Source organism: Schistocerca nitens, chromosome 5 (assembly GCF_023898315.1).
Source record: "Schistocerca nitens isolate TAMUIC-IGC-003100 chromosome 5, iqSchNite1.1, whole genome shotgun sequence".
NCBI classification, from domain to species: Eukaryota; Metazoa; Arthropoda; class Insecta; order Orthoptera; family Acrididae; genus Schistocerca; species Schistocerca nitens.
In genome coordinates, this window is record NC_064618.1 from 348,689,078 (window position 1) to 348,711,186 (window position 22,109).

The window sequence follows — 22,109 nt, forward strand, 5'->3', positions numbered from 1 at the left end:
GATTCATTTGTTGCAGTTTATGTGACAAACGCTTATGTTTTCATCTCTTCTTTGGGAGTTATTATCACATCCACAATAAAACCTAAATTGGGCAACGTAGAAGAATCTTTTTACCCATTCGCCAAGTGCACAAGTTAGGTGGGTCGACAACATATTCCTGTCATGTGACGCACATGCCGTCACCAGTGTCGTATAGAATATATCAGACGTGTTTTCCTGTTTAGGAATCGGTTGACCTATGACCTTGCAATCAAATGTTTTCGGTTCCCATTGGAGAGGCACGTCCTTTCGTCTACTAATCGCACGCCGGCCGCGGTGGTCTCGCGGTTCTAGGCGCGCAGTCAGGAACCGTGCGACTGCTACGGTCGCAGATTCGACTCCTGCCTCGGGCATGGATGTGTGTGATGTCCTTAGGTTAGTTAGGTTTAAGTAGTTCTAAGTTCTAGGGGACTTATGACCACAGCAGTTGAGTCCCATAGTGCTCAGAGCCATTTGAACCATTTTACTAATCGCACGGTTTTGCGGTGCGGTCGCAAAACGCAGACACTAAACTTATTACAGTGAACAGAGACGTCAATGAACGAATGGACAGATCATAACTTTGCGAAAATAAAGAAATTAAAATTTTCACATGAAGGAGGACTCGAACCAAGTACCTCTCGCTCTGCAGCTGTTCACGCTAACCACGGGACCACGACGCTCCTGAGCTCAGAAGCTCCTTGATGTTGCATATCTTCGCATGGGCTACACAGTTTGTATATTTTGCTTATTTTTTCATAGTTCCACTCAACTTCTTCCTGTTTTCTCGATTGATCTGTGTTCAGTTTTTCAAGGCCTATCCACTGTGCCAACTTATAACTAAATCTGAGGGGGGTGCGATGGGGAGGTTCCCTTGTCAGAGCCATTTGAACCATTTTTTGACACTTAACACTGTTATGTGAAACTTGAGGTTGTTCACTACAGAATGACACATCCACCGATTTTGTAAGTAACGTCAATAAAATTTTATGTCACTTAAATTTGTAACTCGATTTTGACTTACCCTGTATAATCGTTGACGGCAGACTTTTTTTAGGACATAAGCAAAGATGTCAGTTGCCAACGTGGCGGATACTGTACTGTTTTTGTGCAAAATATAAGTGTTTACGACACATCCATAAATGCGCAAATTGCGAGAACAAGAAGATGAGTATAAGGAAAGTACACCTAAAAAACGACATATCGCAAATATACAACTCGTGAAGTGCAGTAGCTAAACGAAATTGATATTTTGACAGAGCAGCTGCAGCATCCAGTTTGCTGTCGATGTTGTAACTATGTACGGTCTAAAGACTCAAACATGCAGTACGCTAACTGATGATGGGTGGATGTCCCAACCGCATATTACCTTAGGCAAAAACAAATAGCAAAGTGAGTGGTAGGTTGCTCTATTGATTAAAATAATATAATCCACAGCTGCAGAACTCAACAGCAAAGAAATAGATAAATTTGTATTTTTTTATTTAAACAATGTTCATTAACAAACTTTTATAAAAGATCGATGATAAAGGAGTTTTTTTTTCAATGAAGACGATTTTTGTCTGTGATAGAATCCTAGAATTTTTATCTGTCACTTGTCACTTCTTTCATCTCTGGAAAATTTGGAATCCACATTAAACTTCAGATCCCCAAATAACTGGCTGGATAATTCAGTACAAAGGTCAGAGGAAGGCAACGGCGTACCACCTCCAACAGGACCATGCTTACTACACTGATGAGCCACAACATTATGATAACTGCCCACCACGAGCTTGGATGCCTTCCAGTGGTGTTCCGGGCATGTGACGCAGTAAGCATGAAAGTAAGCGGAAGAGAGACGAATGGGTAGTCATTATAGGGAAGATACGGGAGCAAATGTGGAAATCCACTCATATAAGCAGTTCTGACAAAGGGCACATTGTTGTGGCGCTGCAGCTGCAAACGAGAATCTTAGAAACGGTGAAGCTGGTCGCCTATAGGCGTACTACTGTCGTGAGCACCTCTGGAAAGTCATTGAAGGATGGTGAAATAACGAGTAGGTTGTATGGCACTGGACGACCAGTCTCATCACAAAACGTAGAGGTCGGAAGATCCCCCACTGTGCGAGGTTTGTCCGGAAAATACGTATAAAAGTTGAATAATAACTTTATTTTACAATTATTCAAGTATCACAATATGGTCTCCTTCAAAGTACTCGCCCTGAGACGCGATACACTTCTGCCAACGCCGTTTCCACTGTTGATGACATTGCTGAAAGTCTTCAGTTGTGATGTTGTTCAGTTGCCGTGTCGTTTCCGCCTTGATGGCTTCCACATCTCCCAAGTTCCCAAGTGCCGCCCCCGAAGCACCATTTTGCATTTCGGGAACATGAAGAAGTCACACGGGGCTAAATCGGGTGAATAAGGCGGGTGGTCTGTAACGGTGATTGAGCTTCGGGCCAAAAACTCGCGCACAACGTGCGACGTGTGAGCGGGCGCATTGTCGTGATGAAGGATCCACCTGCCCACTTTTGCCAACTCCGGTCGAACTCGGACCACACGAGCTCTGAGACGTGTCAGAACATCAGCGTAAAAATTTCTGTTCACTCTCTGGCCGGGAGGGACAAATTCCTTACGAACAATGCCCCTAGAATCAAAGAAAACAATCAACATTGTCTTCACATTCGACCTTGATTTTCGCGACTTTTTTGTTCTCGGTTCTCCTGCTAGTTTCCATTCCTTGCTTTGAGATTTGAGCTCCACATCGAATTCTTAAAATCAGGACTCGTCTCCAGTGGTGACTCGATTGAGAAAGTCCTCTCGTTCCTCTGCTTCCAACCAATCCTCACAGCACTCAACCCTCTTTGCTTTCTGTTCTGGCGTCAAGAGCTTCGGTACGATTTTCGCACACAGTTTCTTCATTTCAAGTTTTTGTGTCAGGATTTCGTGAACGATTGTTTTGGGAATTCACAGCTCGTCAGCAATCATTCTGACTGTCAGTCTACGCTCTTTAAGAACGCAAGCCCGAATTTGTTCAACATTTGAATCGGAACTTGATGTCGACGGGCGTCCTGGGCGAGGGTCATCGTTCACTTCTTCTCGGCCATCCCGGAACCTTTTTAACCACTTGTTCACGGTTGGTTCCTTCAGAGAATTGCCTCCGTAAGCCTGTTTCAAACACTCAAAAATCTCACGGCCATTCTTGCCTAGCTTTGCTAGAAACTTGACGTTGACGCGCTGTTCCTCAATCAGAGAGAGCTCCATGCCGACGGCAGGTGAAAAAGGGTAACTATCAACAAGCTGCCGCACACTCCCACCTTCACGCAGAGTGCTCTAACTGAGCGTTGATGGGATTGATTACAGCAGTAGTCCCACCTGGCGGTGACTGCAACTTGTAACATAAAGACATTTTCAACATTTATACGTATTTTCCGGACAAACCTCGTATAATTCGGCTTAGGCAGCGATTTGTGGCATATCTGACGACATAGGACAACGCTGGTGCAGACACAAGTGTTTCAGAGCACACCGTTCAGAGGCCATGGTTGAACATGGACCTATACATCACACGACCCTTACATGTTCCTTTGTTGACTCAACGACATCGTTAGTTATGATTGTAGTGGGCACAGCATTGCTGAATTTTTACTGTGGATCGGTAGGAACGTGCCGCCTGTCTTGTTACACCAGTTCGATGGTTAGGTCCTTGGACGCCGTCATCCGGGTGAATGGCTGCACGAAACACGCACCACGCCACAGATGCAGGCCAGTGAGGGCAGAATTATGAGTTGGGCTTCCATGGTAATTGTGGAGGTAATCGAAGGCGTCGTGACAGCAGTGCCCTACGTAAGCATTATTGCAAACCACCTGCTTGACTTCATGCTTGAAGTCTCCCCTCCCCCCCCCCCCCCCCATGACATCTTCCAGCAGGATAACTGTCCGTGTTGCAAGGTGAGTATCATGCTCCAGTGGTTAAGGGAGCATTATAGTGACCTCATATTGATGTCTTGGACAGAAAATGTGCCTGATTTGTACCCACTGGAAAACACATCAGGCGCCAGCTGCATGCCTGTAAACCACCATCTCGTGATTTGCGGGAATTGCTTGTGTCTAGGCATCTGGTGCCACATGTTTCTGGAATCCTGGCAAGGACTTGTAGAGTCCCTACCAAACAGAATCTCGGATGTCCTGTGTTTGAAAAATGAAACAACGCACTATTAAAAAGGTGGTCATAATGTTTTGACTCATCAGTGTAAAGCACTGTGTTCAAAACAATCTTCAGACTGATAATTGCTTTATTTTACTTATGTAATTAGAAATAACAACACGAGCGTTTTTCATACAGATTACAATTAGATGTGTTAGCGTATATTTCACGAATTTTATAATTAAATGACGTAAATATACGTACTAAATGGAAGGAAACGAAAACAGTAATAACCAAAATGAGACTATCCAGCAATTACTAGTCTCAAGCGCTATCGATTTTTTGTTTCTTTTACACGTATCAAAAACAGTTTTGCATCACCCCTGAAGATAGACGTTGACGGCGGATATTGTATCACAGACACAGTCCCTTAGACTGTTCAAAGATGTCACTAAAACCACCCTCAGATATAAACAACCATGCATGAGCAGCGCCTATTAGACGGAGGGGGGCCGACAGTTCGAGTCATTCCACAAGGAAGGAGGTACACGACTCGTGTCATCTGTAGTTCAACCATGCCTAGACGGTCAATACCACGGTTCGATCGCGTCCGCATTGTTACTCTGTGCCAGGAAGGGCTCTCAACAAGGGAAGTGTCCAGGCATCTGGGAGTGAACCAAAGCGATGTTCTTCAGACATGGATGAGATACAAAGATACAGGAACTGTCGATGACATGACCCGCTCAGGCCGCCCAAGAACAACTACTGCACTGGATGACCTACGGATTATGGCTCGGAGGAACCCTGACAGCAACACCACCATGTTGAATAACCCTTTCCGTGCAGCCACAGGACGTCGTGTTACGACTCAAACTGTGCGCAATAGGCTGCATGATGCGCAACTTCACTCCCGACGTCCATGGTGAGGTCCATCTTTGCAACCACGACACCATGCAGCGCGGTATAGATGGAACCAACAACAGGCCGATTGGACCGCTCAGGATTGGCATCACGTTCACTTCACCGATGAGTGTCTCATAGGCCTTCAACCAGACAATCGTCGGAGACGTGTTTGGAGGCAACCCGGTCAGGCTGAACGCTTTACACACGCTGTCCAGCGAGTGCAGCAAGGTGGAGGTTCCGCCGGCCGCGGTGGTCGTGCGGTTCTAGGCGCTCCAGTCCGGAGCCGCGCTGCTGCTACGGTCGCAGGTTCGAATCCTGCCTCGGGCATGGGTGTGTGTGATGTCCTTAGGTTAGTTAGGTTTAAGTAGTTCTAAGTTCTAGGGGACTGATGACCACAGCAGTTGAGTCCCATAGTGCTCTGAACCATTTGAACCAATTTGTGGAGGTTCCCTGCTGTTTTGGAGTGGCATTATGTGGGACCGACATACGCCGCTGGTGGTCATAGAAGGCGCCGTAGCGGCTGTAAGATACGTGAACGACATCCTACGACCGGTAGTGCAACCATATCGGCAGCATATTGGCGAGGCATTCGTCTTCGTGGATAAAAAGTCGCGCTCCCATCGTGCACATCTTGTGAATGACTTCCTTCAGGATAACGACATCGCTCTACTAGCGTCTTCTCCAGACACAAACCCCAATCGAACATGACTGGTATAGATTGAAGAGGGCCGTGCGAGATTAGCCGAGCGGTCTAGGGCGCTGCAGTCATGGACTGTGCGGCTGGTCCCGGTGGAGGTTCGAGTCCTCCCTCGGGCATGGGTATGTGTGTTTGTCTTTAGGATAATTTAGGTTAAGTAGTGTGTTAGCTTAGGGACTGATGACCTTAGCAGTTAAGTCCGATAAGATTTCACACACAGTTGAACAGTTGAACAGATTGAAGAGGGATGTTTATGGATGACGTGACCCACCAGCTAGTGTGAGGGATCTAAGCCGAATCGCCGTTGAGGAGGGGGACAATCTGGACCAACAGCGCCTTGATGAACATGTGAATAGTATGCCACGGCGATACAGGCATGCACCGATGCAAGAGGGCGTGCTACTGGGTATTAGATGTACCAGTGTGTATAGTAATCTGGAATACCACCTCTTAAGGTCTCGCTGTATGGTGATACAACATGCAGTGTGCGGTTTTCATGAGCAATAAAAATGGCGGAAATGATGTTTATGTTGATTTCTATTCCATTTTTCTGTACAGGTTCCGGAACTCTCGGAACCGAGGTAATGCAGAACGCTTTTGGTGTGTGTATATATTCTACACTTCACATAAATGCTCGCAGAACATGCACCTTTATTTAAAAATTTGATTTCAGTGGGAGCCAAACCCAGGCCCGCCAGGTGGGATGCGGGCACTTAGAGCCACGCTGCTTGTCGGAAAATGTCCTTGTTTTGGCCCGGTAAGGATGGTCGAAAAACTTCAAAGTTAATTTCCGCGAGAATTTATGAGAGTTGCGCCTAAAGGGTGATGGGAGAGATTCTTTGAGTTCCAAGCTTCAAGCACTAGAAATATAGAAAGTTACCAAAGTGCGATTGCTGGGCGGCCTCCTCGTAAGTGCATGAAAAGCAAACGCCTTCTGAGGTGTGGGGTTGATCTGTTATTCTGTTATTCTGCGCAACGGATTAATCTGAGATGTGCCCTTTACCCTGTGGCTCCTGCAAGATGCAATTTCCACCCCCACACTACTACAGAAGTCAGACAGACACTCCTAACGTTCTAAAGAGAAATGCCTGAAAAACTTTCCGCAATAAATATCTTCTGAAGTCGTCCGCTGTAAGGAAATGACACAAAAATTCACAAAATATCTTACGTAACTAGTGGGATACCTGAGTACTGGAGTAGTGCTAGTTAGTGTAAGAAAAACATGAAACTAACGAAAGTTATTATTTATTTTGCAATAATTCTGAGAAATCAAAAAAATGGTTCTGAGCACTATGAGACATAACTTCTTTGGTCATCAGTCCCCTAGAACTTAGAACTATTTAAACCTAACTAAACTAAGGACATTACACACATCCATGCCCGAGGCAGGATTCGAACCTGCGACCGTAGCGGTCGCGCGGTTCCAGACTGTAGCGCCTAGAACCGCTCGGCCACACCGGCCGGCTCTGAGAAATAACAATGGCACTTTTAGTTATGCATTGAACAAGTTATATCCTGGTTCTTTTCGGGATGTGAAGTTACCTCTCAAGGATAGGATTCGCTAATGAAATTTCTATACAAAGCTTAAGATGGTTGTTGACTTGGCAGAATGGCTGAGAGGCATGCATACTCAACTTGAATAATTATCCTTTAGAATGTTGCTAGGAACGGTCGAGGCTGTCGCGCGTGAAATGCAGTGAAGTGTACTGTTGGTACTGTTGTGGAGGAAATATGGGGCTCGCAATAGCTGTAGCGCACAATACCATAAGCTGCGATGACTGCTGTCTGCGCCGCTCGCTGCTGACAAATAAGATAAGTCTCGTTCTGTCTGGATTGACCTTCGCCAATAAAACTCTCCCTATGCCTTGATGAAGTCAAGGATTCCTATTCGCCCCTAGTCTAACTATTGGCGTGGTACACCGGTCAGATAACCAGTCCACTACGATGCCACTCAAAATTCGCTCACAGGCGTTTAACTATAGCTTTGTCCGTTCACACCGTACAATAAGTGTGTCGGCCAATACAGTGAACAACACTTAATCCCAAGCACTTCGATTCGCTCCCAACAGAGGTGTTCTCCCAGTGAAGTACTGAGGAGAGAGACTTGTTCCTCTCTCCAAGAGCGACAACGGAACGGCGCCTCTCCACGCCAGACGTGAAGGGGGATATCTTTCGGTCTCTTCCATTATTCCTTCAGCTCAAGGCGTCAGAAATATCGTCTGCCAATCAGCATTGCTCTTCTAAAATGGGAGAATGACATTTCGTTTAAGGTGACCAATCTGGAAACCTACAGCATTGGCGTTTGGCGTTTGCTGTCTCCATGTGAAAATCTCTGAAACTGCATGCTATGTGTAAAAAATGCATAGGCTGGCCACTCCCACACAATGTAGCGGAATTTGCTTTTAAGCCAAACACAGGGTTGTTCCCCCCTTTCACTCGGGCCCACGCTGTCCGCTACACGGGCAGTCACTGGCCGACATAGGCTGGGTCGTCCTCTGAAGGGACTGGCGTCCCGTTGTGCGGTTTCTCTCCCAAACTAAAAGCTTCTGGGACCGTCGTGTCTGGAATGTATGTGTGTACACCAGCCTTGAGTATTTCAACCACGGTGCGCTTACTTGTTAATTGCATATCGCTTACATTAATTCATACAACACTGACTTTATCTTATCGAGTTTGGGTTCGAATGAAGCGTCTTGATGTGCGGAATATGATTTTGAGGGCAGAATATGTAAGCAATGAAGGCCAGGAGACCACAACGTCTTACAGCCTGACTGACATTCACAGGAAGAACTCTAAGGAAAAACAAAATGAATAGCTCAAAAAAAACTCTCTTTTGACTGATCCCTGAGTATTTGTCGTTATTGCAGGACGTACCAGGTAGGACTGATGGTGCAGAGAAAGAGAGAGAGAGATAGAGAGAGAGAGAACGTTCAAAGAAGAGTGTACAATTACCGGACATATTTAGCCATTTCAGATGGGACATACTTGACGCATGTATTGTGACCAATCTTTACTTTAGTGCAATGTGTTAAGAACCTACTTACCTCTGATCCTGGACCCAGTGCAGACAGAAGAAGGAGAACACCTTTGGGAACGGTCCCAGCCTCCAGACGTCGGTTTCTTCAATACGCGGGGTGCCAATGTCCAGCTGACGGAAGCGCAGACGTGGTCCGGAGAACCTGTCTGCAGCCTTGGCTACCATGGCGGGGCTGATGTCAACAGCGAGGACGCTGACTCCTGGCGGCAGTCGCGGCAGTAGCTCGTGTGTCGTGACGTCACCAGCGCCGCAGCCAACGTCCAGCACAGTGCCTTGCTCGCACCGCCACTCCAGGGCCGGCCACAGCTCCTCCAGCACCTTGTTCACGAATTGCTGCTGGAGGCTGCTCGATTTGGCGTACAGTTCTGCGTCGTTCATTTGCCTGTAACGTCATTCTCATTATTGTTTCTGTCGTTATGAGCTGATGAGCATATACATGCCAGGCGGACAATAAAAAAGCAAGGAAGGGCAAGTGAGGTTTCGATGTCTTGGTGCTCGCACGGTCGGTACGGGCTGGACTCAGTCTCTGACAGGTCAAAAACGAAAATCGGGACAACAAAGTGGCTCATCTAGAATGCGGGTCGAGTTGCTTGAGAGCTACGTCACTTCGTTTGGCGTGATGAAAATATAAAGGGGCACAGACAATCCAGTCTAAAAATCTAAGCGCGCTACTTCGACTGACAAATACAGGATGTTTCAGAAATGATGATCAATAATTCATATGTGAAAATCACAGGCCAGAAGCAGCTAAAGAGCTTCAATAAACATGGGTCCACAAATCAACCGCTGTCGGGATAAAACACGTTTTCTGTTGCGGTTCATCAGTGTCTAGGAACACATGGCATCTCCAAACTTGAAAGTAGGTGTTCGAAATATTGTCTATGCGTCTGCAAGTAACATTGAACCCGTCTTTGAAATTAGTTGATAATCCTCTCAGGCAGTCCTGGGGAATCCAGAGACCTTGGAGGCTACGGCATAGGGCCTCCTCTACCTACGCAATGTTGATCATACATCCAAGTTAGAAGCTGGCGCACTAGTAAATGAAAAAATGCTGGAGCACCGTCAATCATGAACCACACGTTCAGACGTTGGTTCAGTGGAACATCATCATTTACATTTGGAAGCAGAAACCTCACGTACTGCTGTCCGGTTAGTCCATGTGTTAGGAAGTGTGGTCCAGTTGTGAGGTCTCCGAGCAGTCCTGTTCAGACATCCAACGAATAACCTTGCTGATGTCGTGATAAGTGGGCTGCACTACGATTGACATCAGCCCAAATATGACAGTTGTGGTACTTAAAAATAGCATCACAGGTAAATCCAGCCTCATCCGTTAATGCTGCTTACAAACAGGAAATTCAGGATACACTGTTGTTGCACCCATTGGCAGTTCTCTGTAGGAGGGAAGTCTGCATTGTTGAGGGCTTGCAATGGCTGGAGGTGATATGGATAGAGTACTTGCCGATATAAAATCCGCCACACACTGCTGTGACTCAGGACACGCTCTTGGGTAGCAATTCTCCTTGTTGAAGTACTCGGACGTTCGTGTCCAATGCGTAACACCCTTTCCTCAACATCGGGTGCTACGGATCTGGGTCGACGTTCTCGTATATAGTGTGCTAAACTCCTGGTTTCTCTAAGGCGCTGACGTAACCGGCTGACTGTACGCCTTTCGGCATGTCTCAGGAGAGTAAAAGCTTCTTCATACAATTGTGAAGTCTCAAGGGTACTGCCGTTCGCTTTACCATACTTGAAATGCGTGTCATCGTACTATTCATTGGTGTAACCTCTGTCCAGGGTGCCTTCACGTTTGATTGTGAGGCCTATACGGCACAGTGCACGGAGGGGGGACGGTAGTTAGTAGCGCATGCGTAAACAAGCAGAAAGTCGATCCAAAACCTTGAGATACCAATGTAAATAACACAGTATCCAGGGGCACTTACAGTTGGTTCCCAATTCGAATTAGTGCGATACCTCGGCAACTGTTGATTCGCGGACCCACGTTCATTAGAGCTTTTTAGCTACTTTTCATCTGTACTTTCCGTGAGTGAATTATTGACCACCACTTCCTAAGAGAGAGTCTCCATTCCTTCCAAGCTAATTATTTAAATGTAGGCCAGATATGGCTCGAATTCAAAGATACTGTATCGACAGCAATAGATACTTTCATACCGCATAAGTTAAGAAGAGACGGGACTGAAACACCATGATACACAAAACACGTCAGAACACTGTTTCAGAAGCAACGAAAAAAGCATGCCAAATTCAGAAGAACGCAAAATCCCCAAGACTGGCTAAATTTCACGGAAGCTCGAAATTTAGTGCGGACATCAATGCGAGATGCTTTTAATAGTTTCCACAATGAAACATTGTCTCAAAATATTGTAGAAAACCCAAAGAGATTATGGTCGCATGTGAAATACACCACCGGCAAAAAACAGTGAATACCGTCACTGCGCGATAAGATGGAAATGTTACCGACGATGGTGCCACTAAAGCGGAGTTACTAAATACAGTTTTCCGTAATTCCTTCACGAAAGAAGACGAAGTAAATATTCCAGAATTCGAAACCAGAACAGCTGTTAGCTTGAGTGAGATAAAAGTACATATCTTAGGTGTTGCGAAATAACTTAAATCACTTAAAAAAGGCAAGTCTTCCGGTCCAGATGGTATACCAGTCAGGCTCCTTTCAGAGAATGTAGACACAATAGCACCTTTCTTAGCAATCATACATAACTGCTCTCTTGACGAAACGTCTGTCCCTAAAGACGAAAGTAGCACAGGTCACACCAATATTCAAGAAAGGAAATAGGAGTGACCCACTGAATTACAGACCCATATCAGTGACCTCAATTTGCAGTAGGATTTTGGAGCATATACTGTACTCGAACATTATGAATCACATTGAAGAAAATGACTTATTGATACATAACCAACACGGATTCAGAAAATATCGTTCTTGTGCAACACATCTAGCTCTTTATTCCCATTGAGTGCTGTCGACAAGGGATCTCAGATCGATTCCATATTCCTAGATTTCCAGAAGGCTTTCGACACCGTTCCTCACAAGCGACTATTAATCTAATTGCGTGGATATGGAGTATCGTCTCAGTTGTGTGACTGGATTCGTGATTTCCTCTCAGAAAGGTCACAGTTCGTAGTGATAGACGGCAAATCATCGAGAAGATCAGAAGTGATATCTGGCGTTCCACAAGGTAGTGTGATAGGCCCTCTGTTGTTCCTGATTTACAAAGAGGATCTAGGTGATCATCTGAGCAGCCCCCTTAGATTGTTTGCAGATGACGCTGTAATTTACCGTCTAGTAAAATCATCAGACGATCAATTCCAATTACAAAATGATCTACAGAGAATTTCTGTATGGTGCGAAAAGTGGCAATTGGCACTAAAGAAAGAAAAATGCGAGGTCATCTACACGGGTACTAAAAGAGATCCGATAAATTTCGGATATACGATAAATCGCACAAATCTAAGGGCTGTCAGTTCGACTAAATACCTAGGAATTACAATTACAAGCAACTTAAATTGGAAAGCCCACATAGATAATATTGTGGAAAAGGCGAAACAAAAAGACTGTGCTTTGTTGGCAAAATACTTAGAAGATGCGGCGAACCCACTAAAGAGACAGCCTACATTACATTTGTCCGTCCTCTGCTGGAATATTGCTGCGCCGTGTGGGATCCTCACCAGGTAGGATTGACGGAGGACATCGATAAAGTGCAAAGAAGGGCAGCTCGTTTCGTGTTATCGCGCATTATGGGTGAGACTGTCACTGATATGATACGCGAGTTGGGATGGCAGTCACTGAAACAAAGGCTGTTTTCTTTGCGGCTAGAGCTATTTAAGAAATTTCAATCACCAACTTTCTCTTCCGAATGCGAAAATATTTTGTTGACACCCACCTATGTAGGGAGAAATGATCATCATAATAAAATAAGAGAAAGCAGAGGTCGAACGGAAAGATTTAGGTGTTCCTTTTTCCCACGCGCCATTCGAGAGTGGAATGGTAGAGAAGTAATATGAAAATGGTTCGATGAACCCTCTGCCAGGCACTTAAGTGTGAATTACAGAGTAACCATGTAGATGTAGATGTAGATGTAGATGTAGATGTAGATGTAGATGTAGACTTCTGAAGCACCCTACAAACACAAGTTGGTCAAGAAGAGTCTGAAAAGGTTGTAAGAGTGTTGCAGATTAGTTTGTGCCGAGAAATAACTGCTAAGAAAAAATTTCGGTACGTTGTTCCAGTTGCGATTTAATTATCATTGAAGTTATCTAATCAGGTCGTTGAACGTACAAACTCCGGATGCCTTTCAGACACGGTATCACCAAACGTGTTCTTCGTTTGGTTTCTTAAAACCGGACAAGAGAGCGATACGAAAAGTGGACACGGGAGAGTAGAAAGGATCGAGCCCAAGCCAAAGACTGGGCGGTCTCATGCGCTATCATCTACGCTGTGAGAACAACGGGTATTATTGGTATCTAGTCGACCTTTTGAATTTACACTGCAATGTCCTTATTAGCTAACTTCAATGCTAATTAACTCGGAAACTGCGCAACTACAGAAATTTTTTTCTTACAATTATTTCTCAGTACAACGTACCTTGCAACATCATTACAAGTTTTTCAGACTGTTTCTGAGCACGCTGTATATCAACTCAGTTTTGTTTGCCTTTCCCGTTGATAGTGATCTCTCGATCTGTCTGACAAAACAGACCGGCGCCCACGGTGAGATTCTGATTACCACAGAGTTCTTGTCGTATATCTAGTCACTTCGTTACGATGGAATAGCTTTGTGAGACCTCATCCATTGTTCTCTGGCATGAAGACAAGTGTTACCATTAAATACAGGCAGAGACCTTCTTGCAACTGTGCTTGCATGGATATGACATGTTATGCATAAACCGAAGACGTGTCTCTCGGTCTCATCTTGTGTCCATCTCGTCGAACAGACTCTGCTTTTTTATGATTCGGAAAATTTATTTTATTTTACCTTTTTAGCTGTGTGGCCCTGTCTAAATCGTGTAAATTTATATCACTCGAAACATAATCCAGGGCGAATACCCAGCTGTAGGTTGCGTATCTACGGCTTCCAGAGGCAATAAAATTTTGATTTTCACTGTTTCATATAACTATCGACCAAATTTAAAAATTGAAAACGCTATCATAAGCTACTCACTTATATTAAATGATTAACTCAGTAAGTCAAGCATTAAAGCCATGTCTTCGGTTAAGACTTGTAGCATCGACCCTTACGTTGTAATTTGTTACTTCTTTACCATTATCTTTTTTTGCAATACATTTTTCAGACAGTATCTGGATATAGTACTGACGTACATCCACAACTACGTCATTTTAAGGCAAATAGTTCAGAAGATATGTCGTCATAAACATTCAGATGCGTGAAACAAGTGTTTTATACATGAACGTTCGATTCTTTAAAGAATCAGGCGGTGGGCCGTTAACTGGTTTTTTACTGTATTTTATCCTATTCTAACTGTGCGTTCGTGTGTGTTTGTGCGTTGTGGGGGGAGGGGGGGGTTAGGTGTGCATGTGTGTGTATGTTGTACTTTATTATGCCCCGTAATATGCCTAAACTATCGTGTAAAACCTCATAAAAGCCATTACTCAGGTTGTAAGTAGGCTGTTTAGGTTTTTTTATTGTAACGCCACCTCTGTATGAAAATCACTGGCTGTGCTGTGTGCAGTCTGTGGCTGCTTTGCATTGTTGTAATACTCGCCATTGTAGTGTTAGGCAGCTGGCTGTGAACAGCGCGTAGCGTTGCCACTGCTGGCGGCTCACCTCCAACTGCGCAACGCTACGCGCTGTTCACAGCCAGCTGCGTAACACTACAATGGCGAGTATTACAACAATGCAAAGCAGCCACAGACTGCACACAGCACAGCCAGTGATTTTCATACAGAGGTGGCGTTACCAATAAAAAAACCTAAACAGCCTACTTACGTAGCCCCCATGCTCCCCACAAAAAATTTTACAAATTGTTTTGGACAGTGGCCAATAATGATTTGATAAATTTTTTTTATAATTACAATAACAAAGATATCAATTGCACACACTTATTGATACAATGTTGGTCAAAAGCTAAACTTCCTGCTGGCGGCTCACCTCCAACTGCGCAACGCTACGCGCTGTTCACAGCCAGCTGCCTAACACTACAATGGCGAGTATTACAACAATGAAAAGCAGCCACAGACTGCACCCAGCACAGCCAGTGATTTTCATACAGAGGTGGCGTTACCAATAAAAAAACCTAAACAGCCTACTTACAAGGTTCTCCAGTCTACCATACCAATAGTCGTCAGTTCGATCTGGATCTGGCACGTGTTCAGCCCTACAGACTAGCGCAGGGCTTAATTTCGGCCGGAACGAGCCGTAACGGCGTTTCGACACCTCCCAGGTACAAGTCGGCATCGCAGATTTAAAACAGTAAATGTGGATTAAATCACAACGTAACTTTTACAGGGCTGCGCAAAATAGGTTTTAGGAAGTGTCTGAAGACGTTCGCAGTACGGTGTGGATGTGCTTCACTCTGCACGAACCAGCACAATTTCCTGCGGGCGACGTTGAGAGATTGTATCGTTGCCCTGGACAACATAGCATTCACTGGACACAGTGTGGAACGGCCCTATTATTATCCTGATCTCAACCCTTGTGACTATTTTGTTATGGTGTTACCTGTACGACTAAGTCTTCAAAGGTACTCCTTCGACACTCTTGGATCTTCGTAGTGCTATTTCCAGAGAGAGTGGGTATGGGAGAGAGAGAGAGAGACAGAGGGAGAGAGAGAGAGAGAGAGAGAAATGAAATGAAATGAGCGTATGGCATTGTTGGTCAGGAGGCCCCATCCGGGGAAGACCTTCCTTATACAGACTACTTACGTGAAGTCAAGGATCACGCAAGACGACAATGGCAGGAAATGTGGAACGTTTCTCAACAGACAAAAGGCGGTTATTACGCAGTGCTACAACCTCGGATTCCTTGACAGCCATGGTTCATGAGGACACATCTGGACCGATCCACGATTTCTACCATCATAAGACTCCGCTTCAATTACAGTTCACCAGCATGTGAGTGTGATCCTGAGTCGGAAGCTGATGTCAACCACATCTTATTTATGTGCCCCAAATTTGACCGTGAACGGTTGGTCTTTCTGAAGACATTGCTGAGTATGGGCTACCATCTTCCTCAATCAGCTTCTTCTCTTTTGTGTACTAAAGACGTTCGTCTATATAAAGTGATAGTTAACTTCATCGAGAGTACTGGTTACAATCTGTAGGTTTTAATGGTGTACGTAAATTATAAATATGTCTTGCTGATGAGATATTTCAGAATTGGTGTGACTTGTAAGCCAAGACACTTCTAATTATTTTCCAATTCAATTCAATTCAATTTTTAAAACATTATGTACAAAACTGTAACAGTTAAGCTTTTTATTCTTGTAAATATGCATTTCTGTATTTGTTTATTCAATTATGTGTACATTGTCACTATGTGTTGCCGATGGCTAAATTGAGTACACACTCAAAGGCCAAATAAACAAACAAACAAACAAAAAAGTTCGCCCGCCGAGTGCAAGTCTTACTTCAGTCGACGCCACATTGAGCGACTTGCGCTCCGGTGATAAAGATGAAATTGAGGACAACACAACACCCAGTCCACGAGCGGAGGACTTGGGCGACTTGCACGCCGGTGATAAGGATGAAATTGAGGACAACACAACACCCAGTTCACGAGCGGAGGAAATCTCCAACCCGGCCGGGAACTGAATCCCGACCCGCAGCAGTTGAAATTATGTTCTCAGTAGTTGAAATGATGATCTACCGAAAATCAACATGGAATTCTGTTCTAGGCTCTCTAGACACTCCTTTCTTCAGAAGGAAAGAACTTTGAAAACCTTCTTTATTAAATTTCAGATTCTCTGCTAGAGCATAAACACGGTAACACGACTCTATCACCCCATGCTATATCGTAGTAGACAAAAACTGTAATGCTTGTTTCGTGCCACACCTGTGAAAGAACAGGGGAGCGATGTAACACTGCTACGGTGACAGACGTAGCAACTGTTGTCTGCATTAAATCTTATGGTATTATTGTTGTGATTATTAAAAAAAAGTTTTAAAAACCTGAATTTCGTATCAGTATTTTGTAACACTATGATTTCTCATAGTAAGTTTTATCGCAGGGTTTCAAAAATCGAAACATGATTTTTATGGCAGGGGGGGGGGGGGTTATTGATTGAAGAGGTGCATTCCGACACCTAAGATTTTAGAAGTCGCTAATGCACTGTGTGTTAATGTATATGGGCATACATTCATCTCTTACTCTTTCTGACAGACTAGACTGACGGCCATAATGAGGTTCTACGAGTATTTACATAACAGGTTTTGTAAAGGAACTGCTCACTTTTTCGTGAGGCCACATCCGATGCCCTGTTGCATTAACACAAGAGTCTCAAATTCTATGAGGAAAGATGAGACTTGTGACCTGCTAATTCTAACTGAAGCTAAGACGCAAAAGTAACAAATTTTAGTATTACACATGTTCACTACACACGGTTTTCATGTATCGGACTCCATCTTACCTTCTTTAGCCAGCGTTCATACCATGTCTGAAGGATACCACGCAGATATTAAATATGCATTCATGGCGTACAGAATACAATGTCAAAAACAAAATTCACGTCGAACATAAGCCAGGATTTAAACAGGCAATGGAATCTGCACAGTGTCTTCGTTTTCTGCTCTGACATCTAAAGACGGTGTGACAAAAGCGACTACTCGATAAATAGGCAGTTACATAAAAAGTTATTTGCAAAGAGGTGTCGGAACTGTGATCGATTACAATGATTCTTTATACCAGACACGGATATAATGGCAAGAAGCGCATGAATAGCAAATACCTAACTAAGACCTACAGAGAATATTTTCCAAATGTATTCAAAATACGAAGAAATATTGGGCTAATTTCTCGGGGCTGATTAAAACTGTGAAATATTACAGGTTTCGCTATGATCTTACTTACGCACTGCAACTATGAAGAGCATTAAGAGCCATAAGATCAACTGGCACGAAAAAGTGTCTAGAATTAACAGCAATATTATTAAAACTCCCAAAATAATGCTCCACTGTACACGTGCCGTGAACTTGTCTTTTCTGCATATGACACAAGTAGATCATCAGTCTAACAGGCAAACACTATAACAGGAATTGTGACTTTTTTTAAAAAATAATTACGTTGTATTTTCCAGCAGGTAGTCTCAGGCAATTTCGCACTCGTGCAATATACTATCGTCAGTCACAAAAAAGCACACATACAATTAACTAAAAATTATAATTTCGATGATGACTTTAATTACAGTTAACTGAGAACAGTTTACTTCCAGCTGAAACAAAATGTATTCTTAGGATATAAATAATTGGGTAAATTATTGATTTAAATTGTGCCTTAACTCACGATTGTGGTAATTTCTCAAGTAGGCAGCTGTTGTCTGGTCCCAGTTTTTGACTTACAGTACGCTACGTTACGCTACTGGAAGTGATGGTATCACCACACAGGTGGTTACTGGCATGCGCACAGATAAGTTTCTGTAGAATTGTCGGCTGCCGAGTGTCTATTGGTTCACTGCACAATGACTGCGTATCTCTCTCTCTCTCTCTCTCTCTCTCTCTCTCTCTCTCTCTCTCTCTCTCTCTGTGTGTGTGTGTGTGTGTGTGTGTGTGTGTGTGTGTGTGTGTGTGTGTGTGTGTGAGTGCATACTCACAGTGTTTGTTTTACCGTCATTGGACGACGATGATAAATGTTTGGCTTTCAGTTCAAGATTTTTCGAGCTGCTTGTGTATTCTTCAAAGACATTTAACTGCTTCCTTGTGTTCAGAAAAAAATTCTCGTGTAAGATCAAGTTTCTGTTTACGTTTTCTCGTATGAACATAATTTTTAAGATGTCTCTTTATTTAATCTCTAGCTTTTATAGCAGTGCAGTTCCTTTAACAATGAGGGCTCCTAATGTGTGAAGAATTTATGATCCGATTATTGTGTCGCACATTTCGGTATCTATTGATGGGTGTTATTTCTATAAACTTTCTTGCGTATGATATTATATTAGTCCTTGTTGCTTGGTATTTCTCTAATGGTCTATAATGACTTACATCTTCAGAAAGCTATTTCAGTAAGAAATTGGTTCTGCAATATTTTTGCTATTAGGTAGCAGTTCTCTGTTGACGTGTTCTTCGTCGTAAATACTGCATCGGTGTTAAAATGTATCTTACTGGCAGGTGTTCGTCACGGTGAACATAACGATATTTAGCATTTGGCTGTCGAGATCCAGTTCTTTCATGATACAGAGCAAAGTCGCTCGGTATAAGAATTCTTAGGACTTCATAAACTTAATGACACAGCTGTTGAATATTTTATTCGCATTATGACATTTCTAATGCTGCTTTAATTGTTCTACAAATCATCTTAGTTTCCAAGAAAGATCTTTGTCATTCTCCTACTCGTTTTGTTAACTGTATGTATAGTCTTGTAAGTAGTATGCGAGATAAAATTTTGTAGTTTCATTAATATTCAACTTTTTCGCTGTTATTTTTCTTTCTCCAATTGTTTTGTGTTTTCTACTTTTCCCTTTTCAAGTTTTACTCATAAAATTAAGTGGGAACCCACAAACATCTGTTACGAAGGAAAATAGCATGATGAATTACTAAGCGTGCCAACCGTTATGGAAGGAAGTAAAGTAAAACAATATTAATTAAAAGAAGAGCGAGAATATAAAATGAAGTAGCCGTACACATGAAAGTTAACTTGCTTATTAGCTAAAAGAAAAGCTAGTACTCTCGTCAGGACGCAAATTCTCGTGTCTTATACGGTGTAAATGATGAACAATAATGTATACCTTTTTCCTACTGCTGTGTGCAAGTTTTCTGGACGGACATTTGAGGCCGAAAGTATCCTACCTCAAGGACATTCCCTGTCTACGTCTTCAATATTATTGTGGTTGTTATGGTACGCTAGAGAAACAAATGGTGAACGTAATAAGAAACTTTTTTTTTTCAGACAGCAACCTCGTGTTCGTCCCTATATTATTAATCAAGATGGCAGTGGATGTGCAGCAACCAGTAACAGTTCAGTGTCAGAACACACCAGAATTATAGAATTAATAAAATATCCAACATGAGCATGAACAGCAGCTTGTGGAAACGGTGCACGAAATCGACGCCAATAATGCTCTCAGATTGGAAACAGCGTCAAAAAAATGGTTCAAATGGCACTGAGCACTATGGGACTTAACTTCTGAGGTCATCAGTCCCCTAGAACTTAGAACTACTTAAACCTAACTAACCTAAGGACATCACACACATCCATGCCCGAGGCAGGATTCGAACCTGCGACCGTAGCATCTGCGCGGTTCCAGACTGAAGCGCCTAGAACCACACCGCCACTCCGACCGGCGAAACAGTGTCAATCGAATACAGAGTATAAATTGATGCATAAAGAGGCGTAACATCTTTGTCAGAGAAACCTTCGTACCATTACAGCATTTCGTTAGCGCAGCGAAACGATTGACTGAAGCATTATTGAACGGGTTTCATCCTCTAAAATAAAACATGCCGGTATCGTCAACTGGTCTTCTTTTGAACAATTTCTTGCTTCTCGTGAATCCGACACTGTACCACACGGGAGTTCCGTGTAGTGGTAAGTTTAGTAAGAAATTTAGGAACTGGCCTTACTTCTCATCTTTATACACATGTAAATCAATATCAGTCTTTCCGTCCCTTAGAACAAAAATTTGTCCGCTTGAAAAGCGTCAAAGCTGTTCATGTTTATAATTAAAGGAGATAATTGCTTTTAAAATCAGTCATTAGTTTATTGCAATATATGAAGTGTGATGGAGGTGAATTATTGTGTCATTAAGCGTCGGTAAATGGCTATGATTCTTCTGTTTGAAAACTTGGTACACTTTGTGCATGAAAGGAATTCTTCTGATACGTTCCTAGCTGGGAAGCCCGGAGACCAGGTGGACACAGGTAGTGCGACCACGGGCGAGCGGCGGTCGCGCGCCCATGTCGGCACGCTTCACACAGGGCAGGCCCCCAGAGGATTAGCGACAGGCGAAGACGCTGCGTACATCAACACGCTGCCAAGGGAAGCCGTGGACATTTGCACGTGTGCCCGAGGCAGCGGAAACTACAAACTTCCATCGAAGAACAGTTTTGTCACGATTCTAGGTAACGCGGACAGAGCGGCGAGTTGAATAGCAACAGCACGATTTGGGTGTCCAAGAATCGCAAGTGGCGCGGGGAATTTTGGCCGTTTCCCGCGATCAGAACACCTGGGAACGTAACGGCAATACTCAAACGGAGAAGTCTTGGTTTATTTGTTTATTTGTATACTCTGTCTCACACAGGGTATCGCTCTCTTTTCCTCGCGGAATGCGACGGCAAGGAGGGAGGAAATTTTGAAAGGAACTTCTTCACTGGAAAGAATCTAATGTTCGCTTTGAAAAATAGTACAAGCTACGTAATTTGCGGAAGGGCGGAGACAAGATGCTGGAGGGGAGTGGCTCTCTCTCTCTCCAGGTGCAAGGAGCGCACTAGTACGGGGCTTTTTCGAATATTGCTTCTGAGGAGACAGGAGTTCACTCCTGACTGCTTCCGATAAGTCGCAAGGATTCTCTAATCGCTTGTCATGAGACTATGCACTTTGCATTCGTCGCAAACAGCGTAGAGAGCAAAGTTTTTTAGATCCAAATAGGCGAGATTCACTCATTGTGCGCGTTATCAAGAGCTTAACTCAGGATCACATTTTTATTTACTACATGTCCGATGACGGTAGTACTGTTAGAACAGTTTTGAGCTTTGTTTAATGCAGTTTCACGTAGGTTTGCACTTGCAGATTGATGCATACCGTCGTCCAGTAATGATAACTTCTAGTAGCAGCTTTCGGTCAGTATTTTCAGTGTAGGGCATGTTAGACGCTATCAGCTACGTCGCCAGCAGAGTCTTGATACAGCCGCACGCAATCAGCCGACTCCACCGCCACGCCGTCCACGCTATGAACATGGTAATACAGAAAACGCCTGCTTTCCTAGCTGCGCATTCTTCTTTCGCTTTCTTCAATTCTTTGCAATGTGTTAGATGATCATAAAGACGCAAGGCACAGTACTCACCGTTTGCCCATTAAGAGAGTCATATGTTCAGCTGTTTTTTTTTTTAATTCCTTCCTCGTTTATTGCACCAGGTCAACCCGTCTCGTGTAATTTATTTATATGTTAAACTAGAGTGAAGTCATATAATGCT

The 22,109-nt window shown here is 43.7% G+C and overlaps 1 protein-coding gene across 1 annotated transcript in view; it reads right to left on the reverse strand.

The window, feature by feature from the left end:
- Positions 1-18,327, reverse strand: part of LOC126260443 (juvenile hormone acid O-methyltransferase-like) — a 70,033-nt gene extending 51,706 nt beyond the window's left edge. Inside the window, exons 1-2 of the mRNA XM_049957772.1 lie at positions 18,271-18,327; positions 8,788-9,162 (exon numbers count right to left, since the gene is read on the reverse strand). Of these exons, the coding sequence (XP_049813729.1) occupies positions 8,788-9,158 (371 nt within the window). The 5' untranslated portion in view covers positions 9,159-9,162; positions 18,271-18,327. The remainder of the gene's footprint in view (positions 1-8,787; positions 9,163-18,270) is intronic.
- Between the last annotated feature and the right edge of the window lie 3,782 nt (positions 18,328-22,109).